We start from the raw sequence: 23,015 nt of genomic DNA, 5'->3' as shown, positions 1-23,015 counted from the left end.
GTTTTTCCTACACATATTTATTTAATGTCAAATATCCCATTTAAGCATCTGTTTATCTGTCATAGTCTGAACAAACTTTAAGAATGACAAAAACAATAAAGAAAAGAAGCGGATGCAGGAAGTCATATATTACATGAATCTCTTTATAGTATATTTATATTTATGTATACAAAATTTTCGAAGTATTCTCCACATAAATGACATAGTAATACGTGGAAGACTAATTTTATGAAATACATTTAGAAATAAACTAATACTGTTAGGAGTGTAAGGAGAAATCTGCTTCAAAAGTTTTTTTCTACCTCATACACATAATTGTTATATCTCAATTAGAACCATATGTTTTGAGAGTTAAAATATAATAAGATTTTGTTTTAGTACTTAATAATTTTAATATTTATGCACTAAAACTGTTAGTTTTTTTATGCCAGTGCATTATTGATTCTTAAAAGTATTTGTATAAAAAAATTGAATGATGACCAATTCATATATATTAAAATCATAAGGAAATTGATTCACATTACAAGTACAAAATATGCAAATTTAACTGTTGCTTTCTATGTAAGTAACTATTGATGAACAATCAATTAGCAAAGCTGAATCAATCAGGTGACTTGTTCTTTTTCATTGTAATTAATGATATATTTCTTTTAACAAGTGTCACTCTTAAGGTTTAGGAATGACAAAAAAATTTGACCCTCGGTATCTCGTGAAAATATCCACAACGAGTATCGCAATAATAACATATGGGCGAGAACGAGTTTTGTGATACCCACCCTGTTGGTATACGCAAATTTATATATTTAGTTTTTAGTTAAATTTTTATATATATTTATTATTATTTGAAGATTATATATCATATACTTTATTATCATTTCATAATAAATTTCACATATTTGACTTTTATCATATAAAAATCATATTATTCATGTAACAATTATTTTTACATATTGATTGTTACAAATTATATAAATATATAATTAAAATTAAAAACTCGTTAGGTACTCGCAAATACCTGCTACCCACACGGGTACACATAAATATTGCGGACTTAGGTATGGGAAAACACTACCCGCACTCGTTACCAGGATAAACTTTTAACTTAATTTTGGCCAACCTGAAAATTCATTGAAATTACATCACAAAACTAACACTATGCAAATTTAAGTTTTTTAGTACTACTAAATGTATCTCTTTATCCTCATTTTTTGAATAAAGAACTAATCTCTTTTAAAATTATGATGGTCTCTTTCAACGAGTATTGCTATCAGGACTGGTTCCTATTTTTATATCTCATGCAAATTCAAGTTTATTCTAGAAGAACTCAAATATTTGTATATCCCATATGCATAATAAGCCATATTCCTCAGGTAATAAACACATTGATGTGATTCATTTTTTTCTCTTGTAATTAATAAAAGAATAAAATGAAAACAGAGAAGGGGTAAAAGACATTGGAATGAGAGATTGATTAAAATGGTAGGGTGTGTGGGGGAGGGAATAGATTTGAAGAAACAGCAAAGAAAGGTTCACATTTTTTAATGCCTTGTAAGTCAATGTCACTTCCCCAATCACCTACCACTGATAATTCCACCCCTTCTTATTATTAACCACACCCCACCATTCCCCTTTTCTCTCATATGCCTCTTCTGTTTCTCCATTTCCATTCAACACCCACATAAGGATTGGTGCTGCTTGCCTGAAAGTTACATTTTTGAGATTGAAAATAGATACCCATTGGCTCACTTGAGAAAACCCATAAATCAAAATCACATTTTGGCAAAGAAGAGGATTTTTGGTTCATAACAGATCTAGTGTTTAAGTTGTTCATTTAGGGTCTTAAAAGGAGCTTTAGAGAAAACTGTGAAGGATTTGAGTTGTGGATTTGTGAGAAGGTCTTCAATCTTTCTCTCATATAGTATTATTTTATTTATCTATTTATTATGTATCTATATTAATTTCTGAAAAATCCCAGTGAGATATTAACAAATGACTCTTTTTCTTGTCATTGGTTTAGTGGCTTAACTTATTTTGTTTTGTTAGCTAATTAGAACTTCTATTTTTGGCCTAATTTTTCCTGTGTACAAAAGGAACAAAGTTTTCCAAGTATCATATATTATGTAAAACCAAATTTTATTTTGCCTTTATATCCTCCCCATGGTCTCTTCCGATTTATTTTTTTCAAAAACTCTGAAGTCAATTTATTGCAGTTTTTTTTAAATGAGTTTCTTACTATTGAAAAAAATTTAACTCAATTTATTGCAGTTTTTTTAAACAAATTACTTTCTTACTACTGAAAAGTATATTAAACAACTTAATTTCTTGCTGGAATTTTACATAACTGGACGTGTGATTTTCTTTGTTAAACCAGGTGTATGTATGGTGTGCTTTATTTTGCAACATTGTTTTTGTTTTATGAATTGTAGTGTTTTTTTTAATGTTTAACACTGGCTTCTGCAGATAAATGGCATCTGATCTGAATTCCGGGTTGTTGAAGAAAACGTCTGTTTTTGGGTTGAAAGCATGGGAGTTAATGGGATTAATAGTTGGAATGTTCATCATAGTCATTCTTGTGGTGCTATCAATATGTCTTTCATCAAGAAAGAAATCCAGAAGAGTCAATGGCATGCTTCCCCTTAGCCAAATGTTATCTGTTACAGAAGTGATCAAAGAGATTAGAGTTGATCAAGGATCAGCAAATAATCATCCTCAGAATGGAGCTTTTATGAGCCTGTATGACAAATATAGTGACAGGAATTCCGAAAAGGTTACGATCATAACAAAAAATGGGGATAATAGCAGTCATTCAGGTTCATTTGTTCATTTCGAGAAAGATGCTTATGGCTCTCAGTCAGGTGAAGAAAGTGGTGAGAAGTCTGTTTATAGGTCTTCTTCGCATCCGATAACCGCACCATCCCCTTTGTCTGGTCTGCCTGAATTCTCTCAGCTTGGCTGGGGGCACTGGTTTACATTGAGGGACCTGGAAGTTGCAACAAACAGGTTTTCAAAAGACAATATTATCGGCGAAGGTGGATATGGAGTTGTTTATCGAGGCCAACTAGTCAATGGAAGTCCTGTAGCTGTTAAGAAGCTTCTTAATAATCTGTAAGTGGCATTGTGGCCTTCATTTTTATTTTCAATTTTGAATCTCTTGTTTCATGTTTTATCAGAATGTTTGTTTGTGTTCAGATAGTTTATCTAATACTGTTGATGTCCATGATGCAGAGGACAAGCTGAAAAGGAATTCAGGGTGGAAGTTGAGGCTATTGGTCATGTAAGGCATAAGAACTTGGTCAGACTTTTGGGCTATTGCATTGAAGGCACTCACAGGTAGCGTATTGGTTTGTTCTGCATTTTGTTTGGGTTAAATATCCAGATTCCCACTTGTATTTGTATTCTATATATTTTGGAATCAGTGAAATATGAATCATGACCAATTTCATACTTGTGTCTAGCTGCATGCATTTGTGTTTTGACTACTGGTGCCTACTTTTGTTTTGATTTGATTGTCTCTAAATTTGTTTTATCTTATATAATCGCAGCAAATGCTGTGTAGATTTTTGTATTTATTTTCTTGGTAAATAGCATCCAAGTTGCATTTGCATACTACTCTCGTACTGGTTTGTATAATTTGAATTTTTTATTCTTAATGAATTCCCTATTAATTTCAGGTTGTTGATTTATGAGTATGTTAACAATGGCAATTTAGAACAATGGCTTCATGGAGCCATGCGGCAGTATGGTTTTCTTACTTGGGATGCCCGGATTAAAATTCTCCTTGGAACAGCTAAAGCGTATGCTCATTTACTTCTCAAAAAACTAATTAACTACATATCCCGACTTATGTTTTTCCCTTTTCATTATTTGATGACTTTCCTTTACTGATCTAATATTATTTTCTTACAGGCTGGCTTATTTGCATGAGGCAATTGAGCCTAAAGTTGTACATCGAGACATAAAGTCAAGTAATATTCTAATTGATGATGACTTCAATGCCAAAATATCTGACTTTGGGCTTGCCAAGTTACTAGGTGCTGGAAAAAGTCATATCACAACTAGAGTAATGGGCACTTTTGGGTAAGCTGTCTGTCTACAGATTTAGGACTTTTTTTTATGTTTCAAAAGTAATTTTCCTTGTTATTTCTTCTTTGGGAAGGCATGGTTACTAACGCTTGTTTTTTGTATTTTATAATGCAAATTGAGGAGTTATATAGTTAATCTAAGTTTTAGATTAACTGTCCTTGGTAAAGTCATGCTCATCATCTAATCATGAAATACACAATGTATATACCATATTAAGCTGAATATTAAGTGTTTCACCTAACACAAGGGTGGGTCGAACTGGCAAGTAACCTCGACCCCCTGGAAGGATGGCATGAGTTTAAATCCTTGAGAAATAAGTTATGGGGAGACCATGTAACCCTCATGGTCCCGAGATATAAAAAAGTTAGTCCCATGGGTGGTTCAAATGGGCCTTGCCTGTGGGGATCCCTCATGGTCTCATCAAAACAAAATATTAACCATTTCATTTCATTTTGCTTCAAAAATTGTATGATTGTCATTTCTAAATATCAATTCTACGGGCCTACCATAACATTTATGTTTTGAATTTATTGGCTCTTTTAACTCTCTAGCTAGCCAACTACGTTCTCCTTTTAATTGTCTGCACTGTAATTTTCAGATATGTGGCTCCAGAATATGCCAATTCTGGCTTACTAAACGAAAAGAGTGATGTTTATAGTTTTGGAGTATTGCTTCTTGAAGCAATTACTGGAAGAGACCCAGTGGATTATAGCCGACCAACAGCTGAGGTGTGTCATTGGTATTTTGTAATATGCCCCGACTTGCATGTATTTATCTGTTTTTATTATTTTCACTTGTATTTTTAATGTGACGCATGCCATACATTAGAAATTTCCTTGGAGTACTTTCCAACTTTATGTCTATCCATAATACTTATTCTTACTGTATTTTGAACTTTTTAGATATTTCTTAATATCATTGGATGGTTCTTGTAGGTAAATTTGGTTGATTGGCTCAAGTTGATGGTAGGGAGTAGGCGTGCAGAAGAGGTGGTGGACCCCAACATTGAAACCAGGCCATCAACAAGTTCCCTTAAACGAGCCCTTTTGACTGCTTTGAGGTGTGTTGATCCGTATTCTGAGAAAAGACCAAAGATGAGTCAAGTTGTTCGTATGCTTGAATCAGAGGAATATCCCATTCCCCGAGAGGTTTGACTTCTGTTTCTCATCTAAATAATCATAACAAGTTTCCAACTTTGTGCTATGAAGCATTGACAACTACTTATCGAGTGTCCGACTAATGTCAATTAAAAGAATATTATGTTGTGTGCTTATACATCTCCCGGATACGGATTGGACGCTTAGATGACACCCAAATGGATAGACACTTCCAAGGACACTTTTATTTAGATAAATTTTCAAATTTTTGGGTAACTATAATGTTGGATATAGTAAGAAAGTTTGGATCACTTGATGATTGTGGAATTGGATTTGCTAATTTATCACTTGATGAACTGATACTAGAGGTTGTCTTTTTCAATGTTGGTGATCAAGAAGGGGGGAAGAGTCTTAGATAGACTGTGTAGTTTCTTAATTTCTGGTTGCACATAAAGGTGAAAGATATAATTAATCTTTTGCTTGAGAATCTTTCTTTTAAAGAAATAGAGTGCTTACATTGTAATGATGCCTCTTGGTATTTTTTCTTAAGCCTCATTATCATAAGAAAATATATAAATACTGATTTCAATTTAGATCTTTTCTCACGGTCTTTATATTTAATTTATTTTACATTTTAATATATATATAGATATGTGTGTGTGTGTGCGTGTGTGTATATTGTTGTGTCCCGGTGTTTTATGTTTTGGACACTGTCCATATCAGTCTTGTGTCTAGCGCTTCATCGACTTTTTGTAGCAGTTGTTTTTCTTTCTTTTATGAATTTACATGTGGTTCTTTGTTGCAATGTTTGAATTTTTCTTCTTCTGAAGATGCTGTAACTAAAACATCTACTTTGAGACTACTTCAAAGTGACCTATTCCATATAAGGTTTACACTTGATGAAGTGTTTGAAACATGGCATATTTCTCAAATAAAGTGGATGACATTTCAGGATAGAAGACGGCGAAAGAGTCAGGCAGAAAATATAGAGATGGGGGCCCAGAAGGAGGCTTCGGATACAGATAAGAGTGATAATCCAGAATCCAATTCCAATGGCAGAAGGAAACAAAGGAAGTAGAGATATGGATCTCAAAGCCAAGATGTGCAAATTGCAGAATAAGGTACACGAATGGAAGGGCAATCTTTGCATTCTCTTGAGCTTCTGAGTTCTAATGCCTTGCCATATTTGACATCAAAAGACATGGAGCACGAACAAGTTACGCCGGGGTGATTTATATACACGATTGTTGTTACAGCATAGATGTAGATGTTAGAAGATAGATTGTTGTGCATGAATATGGGATTAAATAGATCCTCTGCATCAGTGTGTACAGTTCATTGGTATTCTTACCTTCTCTTCCCTTTTTTTGCCTTTTCATTTCTTGAACCACTCATTAATATCATCAAGGAATTGCTCTTTACTTGCACAAGACTCTTAAGTTTTATTTTTAAATCAAGATTGCAAGACACAGAAAAGGTGTGCTACCTATTGTCTACAATCTGTTATATTGTCTATGATATTGTTATAATCTTTTATTCTGGCTTCGAATCGACTATGTATAGATTATAAAAAAAAACACACAAATATGTGTACTTCTCTATTGTCTATAATTATAGTCTCTGAGAGTTCATTATTAAGGAAGCATAAAGTAGCCTATCCCCACTATTTTAATACCATCCTAAGGAAGCACAAACCCTGGGAAATGCAGGGGTTCTTGATTTTCAATCTCCTCACAATACTACAATGTTTAATAATATAGAAAGACTATGTGCAATTAGGTAATGAAGGAATTGAGAATTTGTTGTTTCTTTTGGTAGTATGCTTCAAAAGGGTCATGAACCTTTACCTAGTAAGTTTCGTTAAGATAATAATAATAATAACTAGCACCAGAAATTCCAAGTTTGGTGAAGATATAATAAGATTGAAATGAATTGGTGCACCAGCACTAATGGTTCCAACAGCAAGTCCATCCAAAAAGCCAACGGCTACTCTAAAAGCTTTCCATTTATATAATGGAACAAATAGCAGTATAGCACTACCAAAATAACAATCAACCCTGACAAAGTGGTCCTCTCATTAACAAATATTATGGCATTGTATTATATTATGCTAAAATACGTGATGAATTCATTAACCATAGACCTAGTTAATTATTTTATTTAATCTCTTCCTCATGCAACTGCAGGTACTTCTGCTCTTCCTCTTCTGTCATGAAGGCTGTGATAGGGAAGGACTTTCCAATTCTCACAGGGGTCTTGAATAGTATCTTCTTTCCCTAAGGATCTTCTATGCTCATCTCAGTAATTGGCACCGAAAGCAGCATTTGCTTGCTCTTAATGCCACTCATTTTCTTCATCTTCAACTTCTCCACATATGCAGTGACTTCTACAGCATAGCTCACCCTTGTGTTGGTTCTCTCAAAGAAATGTTCATATGGTTCCTTCTGCTTCATCCACACAAACCCACTTTCTCTAACTCTGCCACATTCAACTAGGTCCTTCAAGGGAAGAACACCCTTTGGGAAACCAAGCTCTTGTAACAGCTCTATGGAATGCTTTTGACATTTTTCTGAGCCATACACTATCTCTGCCCCTTCATGTTCTTTTTCCTTCACCAATGATAATGAGGTGTTGCAAGCCATTTCAACAAAAAAAACTCTTCCACAAAATGCAATGTTAATTATGATCATAACAATCATACTATACCATTATATAATACTAATGAAGCATGAAGTTCATGTTTTGAATGATGGAAGCAAAAGTTGTGTTTGGAAGTTGAGCAGTTTGGCTTGCATTGGTTCACCTAATTAAGACTAATATTTGAAATTTGGTTCACCAAAGCCCCTGACAGATTCACATTTACTGCTTAGCACATAAAACCCATTTATTTAATAAGTTTGAGTACTTTATCATAGCAGAAAATTTTCTCAAGATGTTCCACATTTTCTTTTTTCTTAAAAATTTCACATTTCATAAAATACTTTATTTAAGATTTTTTTAGTAATTAAGATATTCTGAACCTTTGTCAATACTCAAAGACCAGAAAAGTGAAAAGTTAAAATTATCAAGTATATGTTTGCTATAGCTACCAAAATTAGATTATAATCTTAAAAAATAAATTTTTTAGTACGCCAAACATGCTTAAATTTAAATAAGGAGCACAAGTTTTAACACAAACAAAAACAACTTTTTTCTTAATAGAGACTCTAGCTTAATTAAATACTTACATTTAAAAGTATATATACTTATAAGTGTGAATTTGCAAAGAAAGAAAAGGAGAAAATGGTAATTTGGAATTGAGTTGGAGTATGCTTGGGATTTAGAACTAACACACACAAACTCTACTCCTTGGACAATGGCTTCCATGTCTCTCTCTTTTTATTCTTCCATCATCCTCTCTCCTATCTCCAAACACAAATGCTTCAAATTTCCCAACCCCAGAACCCAAGTTTCAATCTTTAGGGTTACCCGTTCCGCAATTTCATATCCTCCTTCAAAATCCACTTCTCCTTCGTCGCCCTCAGTTGTAAAAAAGAAACACTGGAAGCAAGGTGAATTTCCTGGTACTTCGGAAAAACCGAGTACGAGGAGGACTCCCATCAAGAACATCAAGAAGAGGTTGGACAAAAAGGACATTGCTAAGGCCTGGGTCAACACTGTCACTGAAGCCTTATCTGAACGTGTTGATAAGAAGCAATGGCTTCAAGCCCTTGAGGTCAATCTATTTATTCATTTTGCTTCATAAAGTCTCTATCTTTATATCATTGTCAATGCTTTTGTGTCTAAAAATTTCACATTCAAATTGAATGCCAAGTGTTGTGTGTTCTTTATAAATATTGAGAGTTTTATTCTAGACTGTTAATTGTGGGGGAATTCTTGAAAGAGCTTATTTGGATTTAGGAAAGGACTTTTGAAAGTAGCTTATGGCATTGTCATAAGTTATTTTTAACTTATTTTGATAAGCTTATCAGGGAAGCTTATGAAAATAAGCACTTTGTAGCTTTTTAAAAAATAACTATTGATTTACCATCACACGCCCCTAGTTGTATCAAGTTTATGGCTTGTGTCTTCGATAAGAAATCTCCTGCAATGTTGAATGGGATTGTATGCTCAACAGTAAAAGGCCGACAGAAGAATGAATAGAAGAAACAAGAATATTGTTTGGATAAGTGATCACACTAGACACAATAGAATTAGGAATGAATGCACCAAAGAGAAAGTTGAGGTAGCACCTATTGTAGAAAAGATGGTAGAATATCACATTAGGTGGTTCGGCATGTATATAAAAGACCTGTAGATAGAAGATCCAACAAGAAGGGTAGATCACATGGCGAGTAACCCAATCACTAGAGATAGAGTGAGACAAAGAAAAATATGGGTGAAACTATTAATAAAGACTTAGATGTAAATGATTTGTCTAGGACATGATTTATGATAGAACATTACGATATTCTTTGACCCATATAGCCGACCTTACTTGGTGGGAAAAATTTGATTGTCGTGTCTTCGATCAGAATTTCTGGGGTGATGCTTTTCTAAATTGAAATTATGCTTTTGTTGATTCAAATATGCAGATATTTGACATGCTTAGAGAACAATCGTGGTACCAACCCAAAGAAGGGACCTACATGAAACTCATTGTGTTGCTTGGAAAATCTGGTCAACCCCACCGTGCCCATCAGCTTTTTATGACAATGATTGAAGATGGTTTGGAGCCTACTCCTGAACTATACACAGCCTTACTCGCTGCATATTGCAGAAGCAATCTGATTGATGAGGCATTTTCAATTCTTGATGAGATGAAGAGCCTTCCTTTTTGCCAGCCAGATATTTTCACTTACAGTACCTTAATAAAATCTTGTGTGGATGCTTTTAAATTTGACTTGGTTGGGTCGTTGTATGAAGAAATGGCCGGAAGATCTATCACACCTAACACTGTCACTCAGAACATTGTTTTGAATGGTTATGGAAAAGCGGGGAAGTTTGATGAGATGGAGAAAGTGCTGTCCGGTATGCTGGAGAGCACTGCATGCAAGCCTGATGTTTGGACAATGAACACAATCATCAGTGTTTTTGGTAATATGGGTCAGATTGATATGATGGAGAAATGGTATGAAAAATTCCGTAATTTCGGGATAGAGCCAGAAACACGTACTTTTAATGTTCTGATTGGTGCTTATGGGAAGAAAAGAATGTACGACAAAATGTCATCTGTTATGGAGTATATGCGTAAGTTGCAATTTCCATGGACAACCTCTACTTACAACAATGTGATTGAGGCATTTGCAGATGTAGGTGATGCTAAACACTTGGAATATACGTTTGATCAAATGCGTACCGAGGGTATGAAAGCAGACACCAAGACTTTCTGCTGCCTTATCAATGGTTATGCAAATGCAGGTCTCTTCCATAAAGTAATTAGCAGCGTTCGCTTGGCTGCCAAGTTAGAGATACCCGAGAATATCACCTTTTATAATGCAGTATTATCTGCATGTGCAAAAGCAGAGGATTTGATGGAAATGGAGAGAGTTTTCAATCGTATGAAGGATAACCAATGTCAACCAGATGACACAACATACTCGATCATGATCGAGGCATATAGAAAAGAGGGTATGAATGACAAGATATACTACTTGGAGCAGGAAAAGCAGACGATGCTTACTGATGATAAAATAGTGAGTGAACCTGAGGATGAAATCCTTGCTTGATTTCTTGGCTTGTAGTTCAGACTTAAGAGTGCTACTGCATCTGTATTACCTCCTTCATTTTTCCTGAGCTGATGTTTACTTTTGTTTTGGCGTGAAAGGAGTGATAGGTTGCATAATGAAGCTTTATTTTTCATGATGAATGATAGCAACTTCTGCTTTTCCTGTTGTAAAGTCAAGTTTCATTTTTGGCATCCATTTTATTAGTGGTAAAGAATTTAACCAGATGTATTTTTTTTATGTATAGAGTTAGAGGAATGATAATAGAGCTTATTTGTGTCTTCTGCCAAATTGAGCTAATGTCATATTTAATTTGAGATGGACCAGTTTTCCTGTGAAGTCATCTGCATCACCAAGGCTGAGGTCAAGGGTTGTTTGGACTAAGCACAAAATAATAATTTTACAAAAAACTGCACACGTAAGGAATATAAGCATTGGTATTCTTAACTTTGGTCAACTTATCGCCATGAGTTTTAAGCACCTCATATACTTTGAAGATTTCATAGGTATATACACCGACATTGTAAGTGTTTTTTACACTATCAGTAAATCATCCTTTATTCATAAGTTAATTATCATTGACTCTCAAACAAAAGTAATACAAATCAATTGTGGACGATGTGCTGACAATATAAAAAACTTTATACTGACGGTACATAGCTTTTAAACTCTACTTTGAAATCTACCAAACAAGCCTACACATATCTTTCTACAAGGGTTATAATGAGGCCACCATATATATAATAATAAAACCATATATTATGTCTATGGAATTTTTTATAATTCAAAACCATGATATTCCTCAAAATGGCCCCAGTCCACATTGGTGTGATGAGAAAACTTCGAACCAAAATCTCTTGTTGCTTATGTACAATTTGGTTTTAACATTCCAGAAGCTTGTTGTTCCACTACATGAAGTTAGAAAAGCAATGGACTATGCCAACATGCAGCTTTGATATCACTAGTGTTCTCATTAACTTCTGTAAAAAAAAAGCACGACACTTCTATAAATATATGTCAGCTCTTAGTATTGTGTTGAGATGTCTGAGGTGGTTGGTGAGGATGAGATTGAATCTCTGAGAATTGAGTTGGCAGAAATAGGAAGGACAAGGAGTATAAGGTCCTCATTTAGAAGCCATGCCTCGAGTTTCCGCAGTGTTTCAAGTATCAATCATGTGGAAGATGTTGAGAAAAATGAGGATGAGGCATCACAATGGGCTGAACTCAAGGAGTTACCTACATTTGAGAGGATTACTTCAGCTTTGTTTGATGTAGATGATGATAGCATGGAAACAAGAGGGTAAGTTCAAGGGAAACAGGTGGTAGATGTCAGCAAGCTTAAAGCTCAAGAATGCTATCAAGCACATCGAAAACGATAATCTCGGATTGTTGCAGAAACTCAGGAGAAGAATTCACAAGTAATCATTTCTCTTAGATAGTCTACACATAGCTCTTTTATTCTTATTTTAAGATGGCATATAGCTCATGTTGCTAGGACATGGTTCACTAAAATTTATTAATCATGTAACGTGAAAATAGAAATGAAAAGGGTACGCTAGACAGATAACAAATAGAAATGAAAATAGGCCAGAGTATAATCTCTTTGCTATCTTAATGTATACAGGACTGTCAATAAATTTATGGGTTTCTAATATTATATCCTTTCCATTTTCCTAACACAATGTCTTTAATTTTTATTTATCTTTAGATGTCAATGTTAGGCTAGTTCTTCACTTTTCTTAGTGGGCGAAAATACAAACAAAAACAGTATTCATTTTTATTGTTCTTTCAACTTGTACAGCTTGGATATATTCTTCATCATTATATAACTAGCTTATTTATAAAAATGAATCAATAGAAGGAAGAAAACAAAGTGTAAAACAAAAATATATAAACATCTTATAAGAGAGGTCTTGCTCATTGATATAGCCATGTATTTCTATATACATGAAAACTGTAGCCACCCATACTGCAGAAGAAGAAGCAATCTGCATGTGTCTATCTCTTTTGGAAATTCATTTTCCCTATGCAATAGGCAAAGAGAGATGCATAAATAATTGGGTAAGCAATGAGCACCACAGCCACAATGCTTAATCTGTCATGTCTGAAGCCATAGTAATCTTTTAGGAAAGAACCAACTTGTTTTTTCTCCCCAAATATGAGTATTTCCTTATCCATGTCTCCATATTGTGAAGTTAGGAGCCCATTCAGTGACCAAGCTGTGGGGGTGATCCAGTAGCACCAAACCCACCATTTAGGAATTTTCTGCATGTAAAAAAATGTCACACCTCTTCAGAGACATGTAAATTAAGTTACCGATATTATTTAAGACTCGGGCATGATTCTGTTGAAAGGTTTAAGGGCAGTTTCCAAGTTGCTGGTGCTTAATTAGGCAGGACTGCTAGTATTAAGAGTAAAGTATTTATACATGAAAGTTATTTGATTTTGGATGTTGATATTGTAGTAGGTATGATCCTTCATAGATGGAATGGAAATAGTATTATGGAAATAGATTACTCAAAAGTTTTTTGTTCAAGGTTTATATGCCTATATGTAAAACTAATGCATTCCTTCTCCCTCTGTGATGAATGTTATGGGAAATAACTTCAATAGAAATAATGTAACTACATCATATCATTGGTCTTTGCATCAATGTATGCTTTTCTTCGGATATAAACATTAGTTCTGAAATGATTAAGCTTAAGATACAGGCAGACTCATAGGGTGCTATGCTATGAAGACTATCAGAGATAAACTTTTGGAGATGCGGAAGACGTTCTAATATTATATCCTTTCCATTTTCCTAACACAATGTCTTTAATTTTTATTTATCTTTAGATGTCAATGTTAGGCTAGTTCTTCACTTTTCTTAGTGGGCGAAAATACAAACAAAAACAGTATTCATTTTTATTGTTCTTTCAACTTGTACAGCTTGGATATATTCTTCATCATTATATAACTAGCTTATTTATAAAAATGAATCAATAGAAGGAAGAAAACAAAGTGTAAAACAAAAATATATAAACATCTTATAAGAGAGGTCTTGCTCATTGATATAGCCATGTATTTCTATATACATGAAAACTGTAGCCACCCATACTGCAGAAGAAGAAGCAATCTGCATGTGTCTATCTCTTTTGGAAATTCATTTTCCCTATGCAATAGGCAAAGAGAGATGCATAAATAATTGGGTAAGCAATGAGCACCACAGCCACAATGCTTAATCTGTCATGTCTGAAGCCATAGTAATCTTTTAGGAAAGAACCAACTTGTTTTTTCTCCCCAAATATGAGTATTTCCTTATCCATGTCTCCATATTGTGAAGTTAGGAGCCCATTCAGTGACCAAGCTGTGGGGGTGATCCAGTAGCACCAAACCCACCATTTAGGAATTTTCTGCATGTAAAAAAATGTCACACCTCTTCAGAGACATGTAAATTAAGTTACCGATATTATTTAAGACTCGGGCATGATTCTGTTGAAAGGTTTAAGGGCAGTTTCCAAGTTGCTGGTGCTTAATTAGGCAGGACTGCTAGTATTAAGAGTAAAGTATTTATACATGAAAGTTATTTGATTTTGGATGTTGATATTGTAGTAGGTATGATCCTTCATAGATGGAATGGAAATAGTATTATGGAAATAGATTACTCAAAAGTTTTTTGTTCAAGGTTTATATGCCTATATGTAAAACTAATGCATTCCTTCTCCCTCTGTGATGAATGTTATGGGAAATAACTTCAATAGAAATAATGTAACTACATCATATCATTGGTCTTTGCATCAATGTATGCTTTTCTTCGGATATAAACATTAGTTCTGAAATGATTAAGCTTAAGATACAGGCAGACTCATAGGGTGCTATGCTATGAAGACTATCAGAGATAAACTTTTGGAGATGCGGAAGACGTACCGGTCCTGGCATGAGGAATCCAGAAAAGAGATTGAATATGGTGTAGACTGCAGTTGACAATACAGCAGCTATATCCAGATTTATGCTCAATGACATTATCAACATTCCAAGATATACGAAGTACAAAAATGTACAGAATGTGGAGTAGAAGTACCAAAACACTTTCTCAACTGACCAATGGAAACCTATCATTGGATATGTGATAGCCACATACAGAATTGATTGCAATAAGATATATGGTATTTCGATAGCCACCTACGACAACAAAATAGAATCTCATTGAGTTCATAACATTACTGGTTTTCCAATCTAATAAATACCAATAGCCTTGATTGAAGAAACTTCAAACCTGTGCAAATGAATAGGCCATGGAAGAATACATTCCAGCAAATTTTTCCCGGTACAAGACACTGCGTTCGGTTGACACGTATGGTAGAATTGTTGAGCAGTAATTTACACCCAGGAATATTACAGCAATATACAACGATCCAAGTACATTGAACAAATCCTGCTGGTTGTTTCTTTAATCATACGAAAAAAACAGGTCAGTACTTTCATCTGAACAACTTTGAGTTTAACACTGCACTAGAGTCATGCCAACACCAAGAAATTTAGGATGTAAAATATCCATTCTCTAATGTTTTCATAATGTAACATAAAGTATGTTATTCAATGAACTTTCCAGGTTGAATGAATTAGTTTGGTTTCAGTGCAAATTAAATGCAAGTACTTACATTTTATTCCCTTTCTGCCAAAATACCGCACCAAATATTACTGCTGCAGCAACCATGAATATGAAACGTGTTAAGTTGTATTCAGGACTTCTCCAATAGGACAAGTGTTGCTTCCATAGGCATGCCATAAACTGCCCCAAGATATTCTGTGAGAATCGGGTTGAAAAGTGTAAGTCGCTTGAACCTGGCCATGGTTGACTTAATTCTCTCACCAATTCAAGGGTTTCCCTACAATAAGAAAAGTAATTCAAAATTTAGGATCAGTTCTCTTTCAAATGTATGACTGCTATGAACACAATACAAGTTATATAACCGAAACCAGTTATGCATGTAAAAACCTGAAAAGGTAAAGATATATTTGTTTGAAAATGAATTATAGTCAACTTGTTACTCACTGGTAAAGATGTGACTCTTGATAGATTTTTGCAAAATCTACTTGAAGTTCTTCTTCTATAGATGCAGAGGTAGCTTCCAACATCCAAGTTGCAGGATTATAATTGTCTTTGATCTTTGGAACTCCAGGTATACTCTGATGGACAGTGAAATCACTTGGTTACAAATTTCAAAAACTTAAATGAAGAAGTGAGAGACAAAGGTATGGCCTATGGGTTCCACCAAGAGCAGTTTTGATAATTGAGTCTTGAACAGTTTTTTTATTTGTACTTTTATATACTACATTTTATGAAAAGAAAATATGTATTGTATTTATACATTTCCTGAGTCACTTTCAACTTCATAAATATGTTATGCACTAAAATCTGAACTTCTGGAATATCTACAAATCTTCTGTTCCCAACTGCTTGAATAAATAAAGCTATTCTCATTTTGAAGGGAAGATCTATCAAACATTATATGCATATACACATCAATGTTTCCTTTATCATCCTCATACAGGTATATGTTACTTATTACATGCCAATTTATCAATCACTCACATCCATAAGACTACTGCGAGAATAAGAAATTAGAATCTAAGGTGATCATTGGTCAGTCCAGTTCTAGAATCTACAATTCTAAGTACTTCGATGATGATTTAAGCATACCTGAAAATATTCGATCAGTTTGCTTGATTGATAGCCTAGCGTTCCACTGTATATTATCTGTCCTCCCGATTTCATTAGAATCAACTGCATGAAAAGGAAACTCATGTTTAGTTACTCACCTGTATGTTAACATTTATCAATAGGACAAGGAAGATAACAGAATGCATTTTATTTGATGATTTGCACAAAGAGGGAGTTATTTTTTCCCCTCTTTCTGCTCACTTTCAATTATAGAAGAAAGAAATCAAGATATTTACTGAATCACAAAGAGACGCAAACACGATTAATTTGTAAGGTTTTAAAATTCAGTTGTAAAATCATTTTGTAGTATCTTCATCTTATTATAGATGAAGGATAATAGTTAATAATAATATTCACCTCAATGAAATTTGGAAAAAATGTATTTGAAAATAGTAAAATTTGATAAGTCTAGGATATAGTTAAAGTAATTTCTCTATTATTGAGATCCATAATCCCTTCAGGGAAGACTGCTTACAATAGCAGTAAATGCTACAATGTTTACTAGAGTATTGGCACTGATCCTGATAGTTATATTGGTAAAATAGATTTTATGATGGGCAGAGAATTAGGTCATATGGACCAACAATAAATTTAACAATATAATGGATAAAACAACACATGAACAGCAAAATTTGAAGTCAAATGTTTGTGGTATATTTACATATAAATAAAATTGACATGTTGAACGGATATAATATCCCTATGTTCATTTCTGATATCACATGTAGTGCTATTATTTTGAATATTAAGATAGAGACTTATTATATATTTTAAAATCTGTAATTTCATGAATGTTGTCAACAGAAGGCAGTTTTTAATACCTCATCAAAAGTCTCAAATATGTCAATGCTTGGTTGATGTATAGTGCAAACCGTGGTCCTGCCAGTGCCAACAACATTCTTCACTGCACGCATAACAACTGCAGCTGCTCGTGCATCCAAGCCTGATGTTGGTTCATCCATAAAGATTATTGATGGATTGGAAACAAGCTCCACTGCAATGGTTAGTCTTTTACGTTGTTCGGTAGATAAACCACTTTGGCCAGGGATCCCAACTAAACAGTCCTTTATATCATCAAGCTCAATTGTTTCAAGGACTTCCTCCACAAATTTCTGCAATAGACATGTAGGGAAAGTTACAAATACTTGTGGTGTCTGACAGAGACATATCATGGTGCATGTGATAAAGATGTTATACCCCTTTTGTGACCGAATCAATCTCCCTTGGCAACCGCAGCCAAGCTGAGTATGTGACAGATTCTTCAACTGTTATATACGGAGAATGTATGTCATTCTGCTCACAGTAACCTGAAACTCTTTCAAATGTCTTCTGCACTTTCGGGTATCCTGCAATTCTTATATCCCCCTCGATGATACCTCCAGTTTTTCTTCCTGAAAGGACATCCATGAGAGTTGTCTTCCCTGCTCCACTCACTCCCATCAGTGCAGTAAGAATTCCTGGCCTAAAGGCTCCTGTGATATCTCGAAGCAATTGTAGTTTCTTCTCATTTGAACCGTGTTTTCTCATCTCCTGTTCAGAAGGACAAAGTTTAACATTATTAATTGACAACCTTGTAAACAATATACATAAAAAGAAAGCTATATAGTTGTGCTTATTACCGGAGGGGTGTCAACAAAGTACTGGACATCCTTGAATGCTATTGTCAGTGGCTCAAAGGGCAGGACCATTTTCCCTGTATGACCAACCATGCAAAAGATTCCGAATTACACTTTGTTTAAAACTACCAACTCATTTTTAAAACAGTTTATCATAAAGTGGCTTTATTCACCTGTACTTTGAGTTCCCCTTGGTGTGCGCTTAATATCAACTGTAACTGATTTTAGTTCCACATTGTTGCTTTTTTCTCCTCCCCTCAGCTGAGAGAGCCTCTTTTTCGAAACTAAAGCTCGAGACATTTTCGGCTCTGAATACATTTACCATCAAATCAGTAATTGAGCAAAATAAAATGTCTGATATTTTCCCCCCTTGCAAATAACAGATAGGACTTACGTTTTAAGTAAGTTAATGCCAAGATAAATCCAAAATCAAAAAGTACTGTGAAACCAAGTAAGGCTCCAACTGATATCCAGTAGAAGTTGGCATGGAAGTCTAAACCATGATTAATTAGAACCTTCCTTCCAATGGTGATGCCTCCCTCTTGGATCTGCAAATAATAAAAGCTGTAGATATATATACATATTGTTGTGACCTATCATGAAGCCAAATAAATCATCTTGGTGCATACCTTTTGCCAACGAGGAGCCAGAAATTCATTTAGTGTTATTCCTATTTCCCCATATGACATAGGAGAAAGCCAAAATCCCCACCTCAGCCATGATGGTAGTGATGCTGCAATGAATGAACTCCATGAGTAACTTTATAAATAGCATTATATCCTATCTAAAAATTATAGAATGGCTTACGTCGAGGAAGAATAAAGCCTCCAAACAAGAACATCAGTACTAACACCAATGAACCAACAGTTGAAGCCATAACATCAGTTTTGAAAATGGAGGCAAGACAACGACACATGGAGGTTGATGACATATGCAAAACAACAAGCAAGAGGAACTGCCGGAAGAACCTAATTCCATGTTAAGAAATATAAAAGAAGATCAGAGGAAAGCATATAAAAGAAACAGAAAAGTGGCCTATTTTTGTGCATGGAACTGAAAAAATTACAAACTGCTTGCCTTGATGCTTCAGGGCTGTAGCCTATAACATAATATGTTACTGATGTCCACACAATACTATCAAGAACTGAGAATGGAATCTTTAGAATGGAAGCTGGAAGACAATAAGCCCATGCTGGATAAAGATAGAATGTTTTCTGCTTATCGACGACCGGAAGTCTTGTAATAGTCATGATCAGCTCAGCAACTCCATTAGTCATGAGGCGAACAAGTGTATAATACAACGAACCTAATAAATAGTTTGCACTTATCATGTCCACAGCCAGTTGAGTGCGTATGAAGACCGTCATTGTTATGATTGCAGTGATTGTGAGCTGCAGCATAAGAGAAAGAAAGAGACAAGTAAGATTGAAACAATTGATATTGAAGCGTTTAAGTATAACATAGCTGAGCTGAGCTGAGCTTAATACAAACCTGTACAGTTTTGAATATATATATAAATGAATTTCGCTTCATGAGAAGAATCTCCCTCCTCATACAAGCATTAAATAAATCCCATTTTCCCAAGGAATACTTGCTAAATGATAAAGCATTTTTATGGGATTGAGATTTATCAGATGGCTGTGAGACCTCATCGTCTAACATTCTTCCCCAATAACTTTCTTTGAAGATCTCAGAGAACTGATCCACTGAAACATAGTTGTATGGAATATCCATCCGGTACCAGTATTGGCTTTGATCCTTCTTAGATATTACCTGTACATAGTTGAAATTTGAGACTAGTGTGACTTGAGTGGCTGAGGCTGGATTGGACTAAACAATAGTGAAAATCATTCCTTATCTTACCTCTTGAAGAAAGTCTGCTACTCCTTTTCTTTCAGGGCACCAGAAACCACAATCATTAAAAAATTGGAGTGCTTGACTGCGGGGACCATGGTATACTATCTTCCCCTCTGCCATCAATATAAGGTCATCAAATAATTCAAAGGTTTCTGGAGCCGGTTGAAGGAGTGAAAGCACTGCAGTTGCATCTGTGATATGCGCCAATTGCTGGAGGCAGGTAACTATTTGAAAGGTTGTGGAGCTGTCCAAGCCAGTCGATATTTCATCCATGAAAAGAGCTTTAATGGGACCAACAATCATCTCTCCTGAATATGATTCGGAATTTTTTTTAAATGAAGAGTTTGTTTACAACCTAAGCAGAGGTCTTATTATAGTAGAAATAGAGTATTTGGTGCTTTGATTTTTTTGAATTGCAACAATATGACAAAGAAAATATTATTTGGTTTTCTACATACCTGTAGTCAACCTTTTCTTTTGTCCACCTGAAATGCCTATTTCTAATGCATCACCAACCAGTGTGTCAGCACACATATCCAGTCCGAGAATCTAGGATGTAAATAATTTGTATTAACTTGTCAGAAAAAATAGAAACATCATATGCGAGCTGCTAAATAACTACTACTCTAACTTAGCCCTGCAAGAAGTGGATGTAGCTAGTAGTATGTACCTTTAAAACATATTCTGTTTGAAGATTTTCGCTTTGTCCTTCAACTGAAATTGCCTGCAAAAGTCTTGTTATTTTATTTGTCAATTATTTACTTTCTCATTGAAGTCATCTTTACTAATATTACCTTCATGTAGGTGTCAATATCTGGGTCCGGGATGATTCCTGCTTCTTTTTCTTTCCTGGTGATTTCAGCCATTACATCTACAATAAAAAGGATGGAAGGATATATATAAATACCTATCTGTGTTACAAATTTGTGGATAACATATGCTTCAATAATTAAGAAACCCTACCGGCTCTACTTCCAACCCCCTGACAGCGTGCCGAAAAATCAATTGTTTCTCTCACTGTCATCTCAGGAACATGCAGGTCATACTGGCTTATATAAGCTGATGATTTTTGAGGAACAAATTCATCTAGTTTGTAACCATTGTAAGATATTTCTCCAGAAACCTGAAGACAATTAAAGCAGTATGACATCACAATGTCTGTTGTATAGGGCAACTCAGTTGCTACTGCTAGTCATAGTCTTGATTAAGTTATGTTATGCTTAAACATACTTTCTATATGATTATGACAAATTGAGACAAAAAGTCACTTGAACTCAATGATTCTGTCCAATAATTTCACTCTATATTTACTAACCTTGAGAGATTGATCTAGTTTTCCAGCCAGTGCCATTAAGAAGGTTGTTTTCCCACAGCCAGGTGGACCAAGAAGAAGAGTAAGCCTGCACTTAGAACCATCTTTGATGACTTATTACTTTCCTTTGATAATTATTCATGCACAAATGCATGTGGGTAGAATCTGGTTTTATATAAGCTATATGCATATTTTTTCCACTGTACCATATTCATGCGCTTAAGGGACTGAATTCTGAAAGGCTCTACAAATGCATGTTCTAGAGTGCTATATGCATATAACATTTTCACTTACCTTGATGGTTTTATGATGCCACTAACATCATTTAGAATGCTTGCATTGGCTCCTTGTGTATTACACGATATAGTCTTCACAAGACCCTGTTAAAGTGATAAACTTAGCCCATCTTTGCAAGAGCAGATACCAACATTTCTATGCATACATCTTTTATTTGTATCTCATATGTAACTTTATATTACTCAGTTTTGCATCACACTTGCAAGTTTAGGTTCATGGAGGAAGCATACTCACTGAAAACGAGCTAGTAAAAGAGTTCCATAGAGTAGGTAGTGGCTTTCCTTGAACAACCTCACATTCTGCTTCCACATGCAGGTTCTTGTACTTAACCTCCACAGTAGGTAACTTCACATTGACTCTGAAAAACAAACATTTTTTCAATTCTTGAAAATAAAGTACCACTATACCCCATACCCTTCCCTATCCATTTACCTAACTGAGTAACATAAGCTTCTAAAAATGTGTGTATCTAAAAGATCAAAGTGGGAAAGTGAGTAAAAGGGAAAACAAAAAGTGAAGTTTCTAAAGTTTCAAAATTGAAAGGCAATAATAATGTGAACATAGTAAAAACTAGAGAACAAGTTTTCATCCATCAAATTGAAAACAAGTCAAAAGGTATACTATTCCAGATTTAGAACTTAGAAGGGTTATCGAAACTCCACTCTACAGAATGAACTTTTGCAGCATGATTAAGTCTAGTATAAATTACCTTTCCATCCTTTCCCTGAGTTTTTGCAGCAACTGAAGGTTATCATTCTCAATGTGTTTGATGAGTTTGTCAATAAACAAACGCTTTTCCACAGCTCCAAGTTTGGTAACATCAACAACCCTTTTTCCATCTCCTTCTTTACTAGTGCTTCCACCCTCTTCATCATCATGACTGACATCAACAAAAGAAGTTTTAATCCTTTTGAAAGTTGGTAATTTCTCAATTGCAGCCCACTTTGATTGAAGCTCCTTATCTTCATCCACAAATGAATCAGCATCTCTATCAAAGGTCAAAACATGACCTTGTGTTCTTCCTCTTGGAGTTAACTTTGGAGTTAACTCCATTATTGTGATTGATGAAAAGAGCTTTGCTTGAAGCTGTTACAACAACTCTAAGCTTTGCCAATGATTGTTACAGGTTTTGGGGGGATGCATGAAATGAAAAAGACAAAGACTACTAAACACAAAACTGTTATGTTCTTTTTCTTCTTCTAATGAGATTGCTAAAGCAGCCAGCACTTAACTTGAATGGCAGTGACCCTTTATGAGGAAACAATCCACTCTGGTCAATGATTATCAAAGGTTCATTTAATAGCTATGTAGAAAGATGTTTTGTTACATCTACTACTACAA

General features: G+C 34.7%; 3 protein-coding genes and 1 pseudogene across 4 annotated transcripts; 2 read left to right on the top strand and 2 right to left on the bottom strand.

Moving 5' to 3' along the window:
- On the top strand, window positions 1,503–6,721 carry LOC109362730 (probable receptor-like protein kinase At5g18500). Of its 2 annotated transcripts, XM_019608725.1 has the most exons (8): window positions 1,503–1,895; window positions 2,461–3,105; window positions 3,226–3,330; window positions 3,672–3,794; window positions 3,907–4,077; window positions 4,682–4,811; window positions 5,019–5,231; window positions 6,133–6,721. In XM_019608725.1, exons 2-8 carry the CDS (start codon window positions 2,465–2,467, stop codon window positions 6,256–6,258), a joined length of 1,509 nt encoding a protein of 502 aa, XP_019464270.1. In that variant the 5' UTR covers window positions 1,503–1,895; window positions 2,461–2,464; the 3' UTR covers window positions 6,259–6,721. The 2 variants fall into 2 exon arrangements, with proteins under 2 accessions (XP_019464270.1, XP_019464269.1); XM_019608724.1 differs by lacking the exon at window positions 1,503–1,895 and having other exon boundaries at window positions 2,433–3,105.
- Window positions 7,255–7,913, bottom strand: LOC109362055 (annotated as a pseudogene).
- On the top strand, window positions 8,462–11,221 carry LOC109362918 (pentatricopeptide repeat-containing protein At3g06430, chloroplastic). Its single transcript, XM_019609010.1, has 2 exons — window positions 8,462–8,895; window positions 9,755–11,221. The coding sequence occupies exons 1-2, from the start codon at window positions 8,536–8,538 to the stop codon at window positions 10,886–10,888; spliced, it is 1,494 nt and encodes a 497-aa protein (XP_019464555.1). The 5' UTR covers window positions 8,462–8,535; the 3' UTR covers window positions 10,889–11,221.
- LOC109362177 (pleiotropic drug resistance protein 3-like) lies at window positions 13,776–23,015 on the bottom strand. The gene is given in 24 exon segments (XM_019607791.1): window positions 13,776–14,280; window positions 14,795–15,049; window positions 15,144–15,315; window positions 15,529–15,756; window positions 15,924–16,057; window positions 16,572–16,655; window positions 17,414–17,704; window positions 17,790–18,122; window positions 18,212–18,285; window positions 18,382–18,516; window positions 18,603–18,756; window positions 18,838–18,941; window positions 19,016–19,181; window positions 19,183–19,599; window positions 19,700–19,981; window positions 20,072–20,373; window positions 20,524–20,614; window positions 20,736–20,789; window positions 20,860–20,936; window positions 21,029–21,188; window positions 21,381–21,465; window positions 21,672–21,757; window positions 21,909–22,032; window positions 22,384–23,015. Coding segments are annotated over 24 exon segments (4,419 nt in total). The 5' UTR covers window positions 22,728–23,015; the 3' UTR covers window positions 13,776–14,013.

This window comes from Lupinus angustifolius, chromosome LG12 (genome assembly GCF_001865875.1).
Source record: "Lupinus angustifolius cultivar Tanjil chromosome LG12, LupAngTanjil_v1.0, whole genome shotgun sequence".
In the NCBI taxonomy this organism is placed as follows: Eukaryota; Viridiplantae; Streptophyta; class Magnoliopsida; order Fabales; family Fabaceae; genus Lupinus; species Lupinus angustifolius.
The sequence above is the reverse complement of the archived record's forward strand: the minus strand, read 5'-3'. Positions and strand labels throughout refer to the sequence as shown.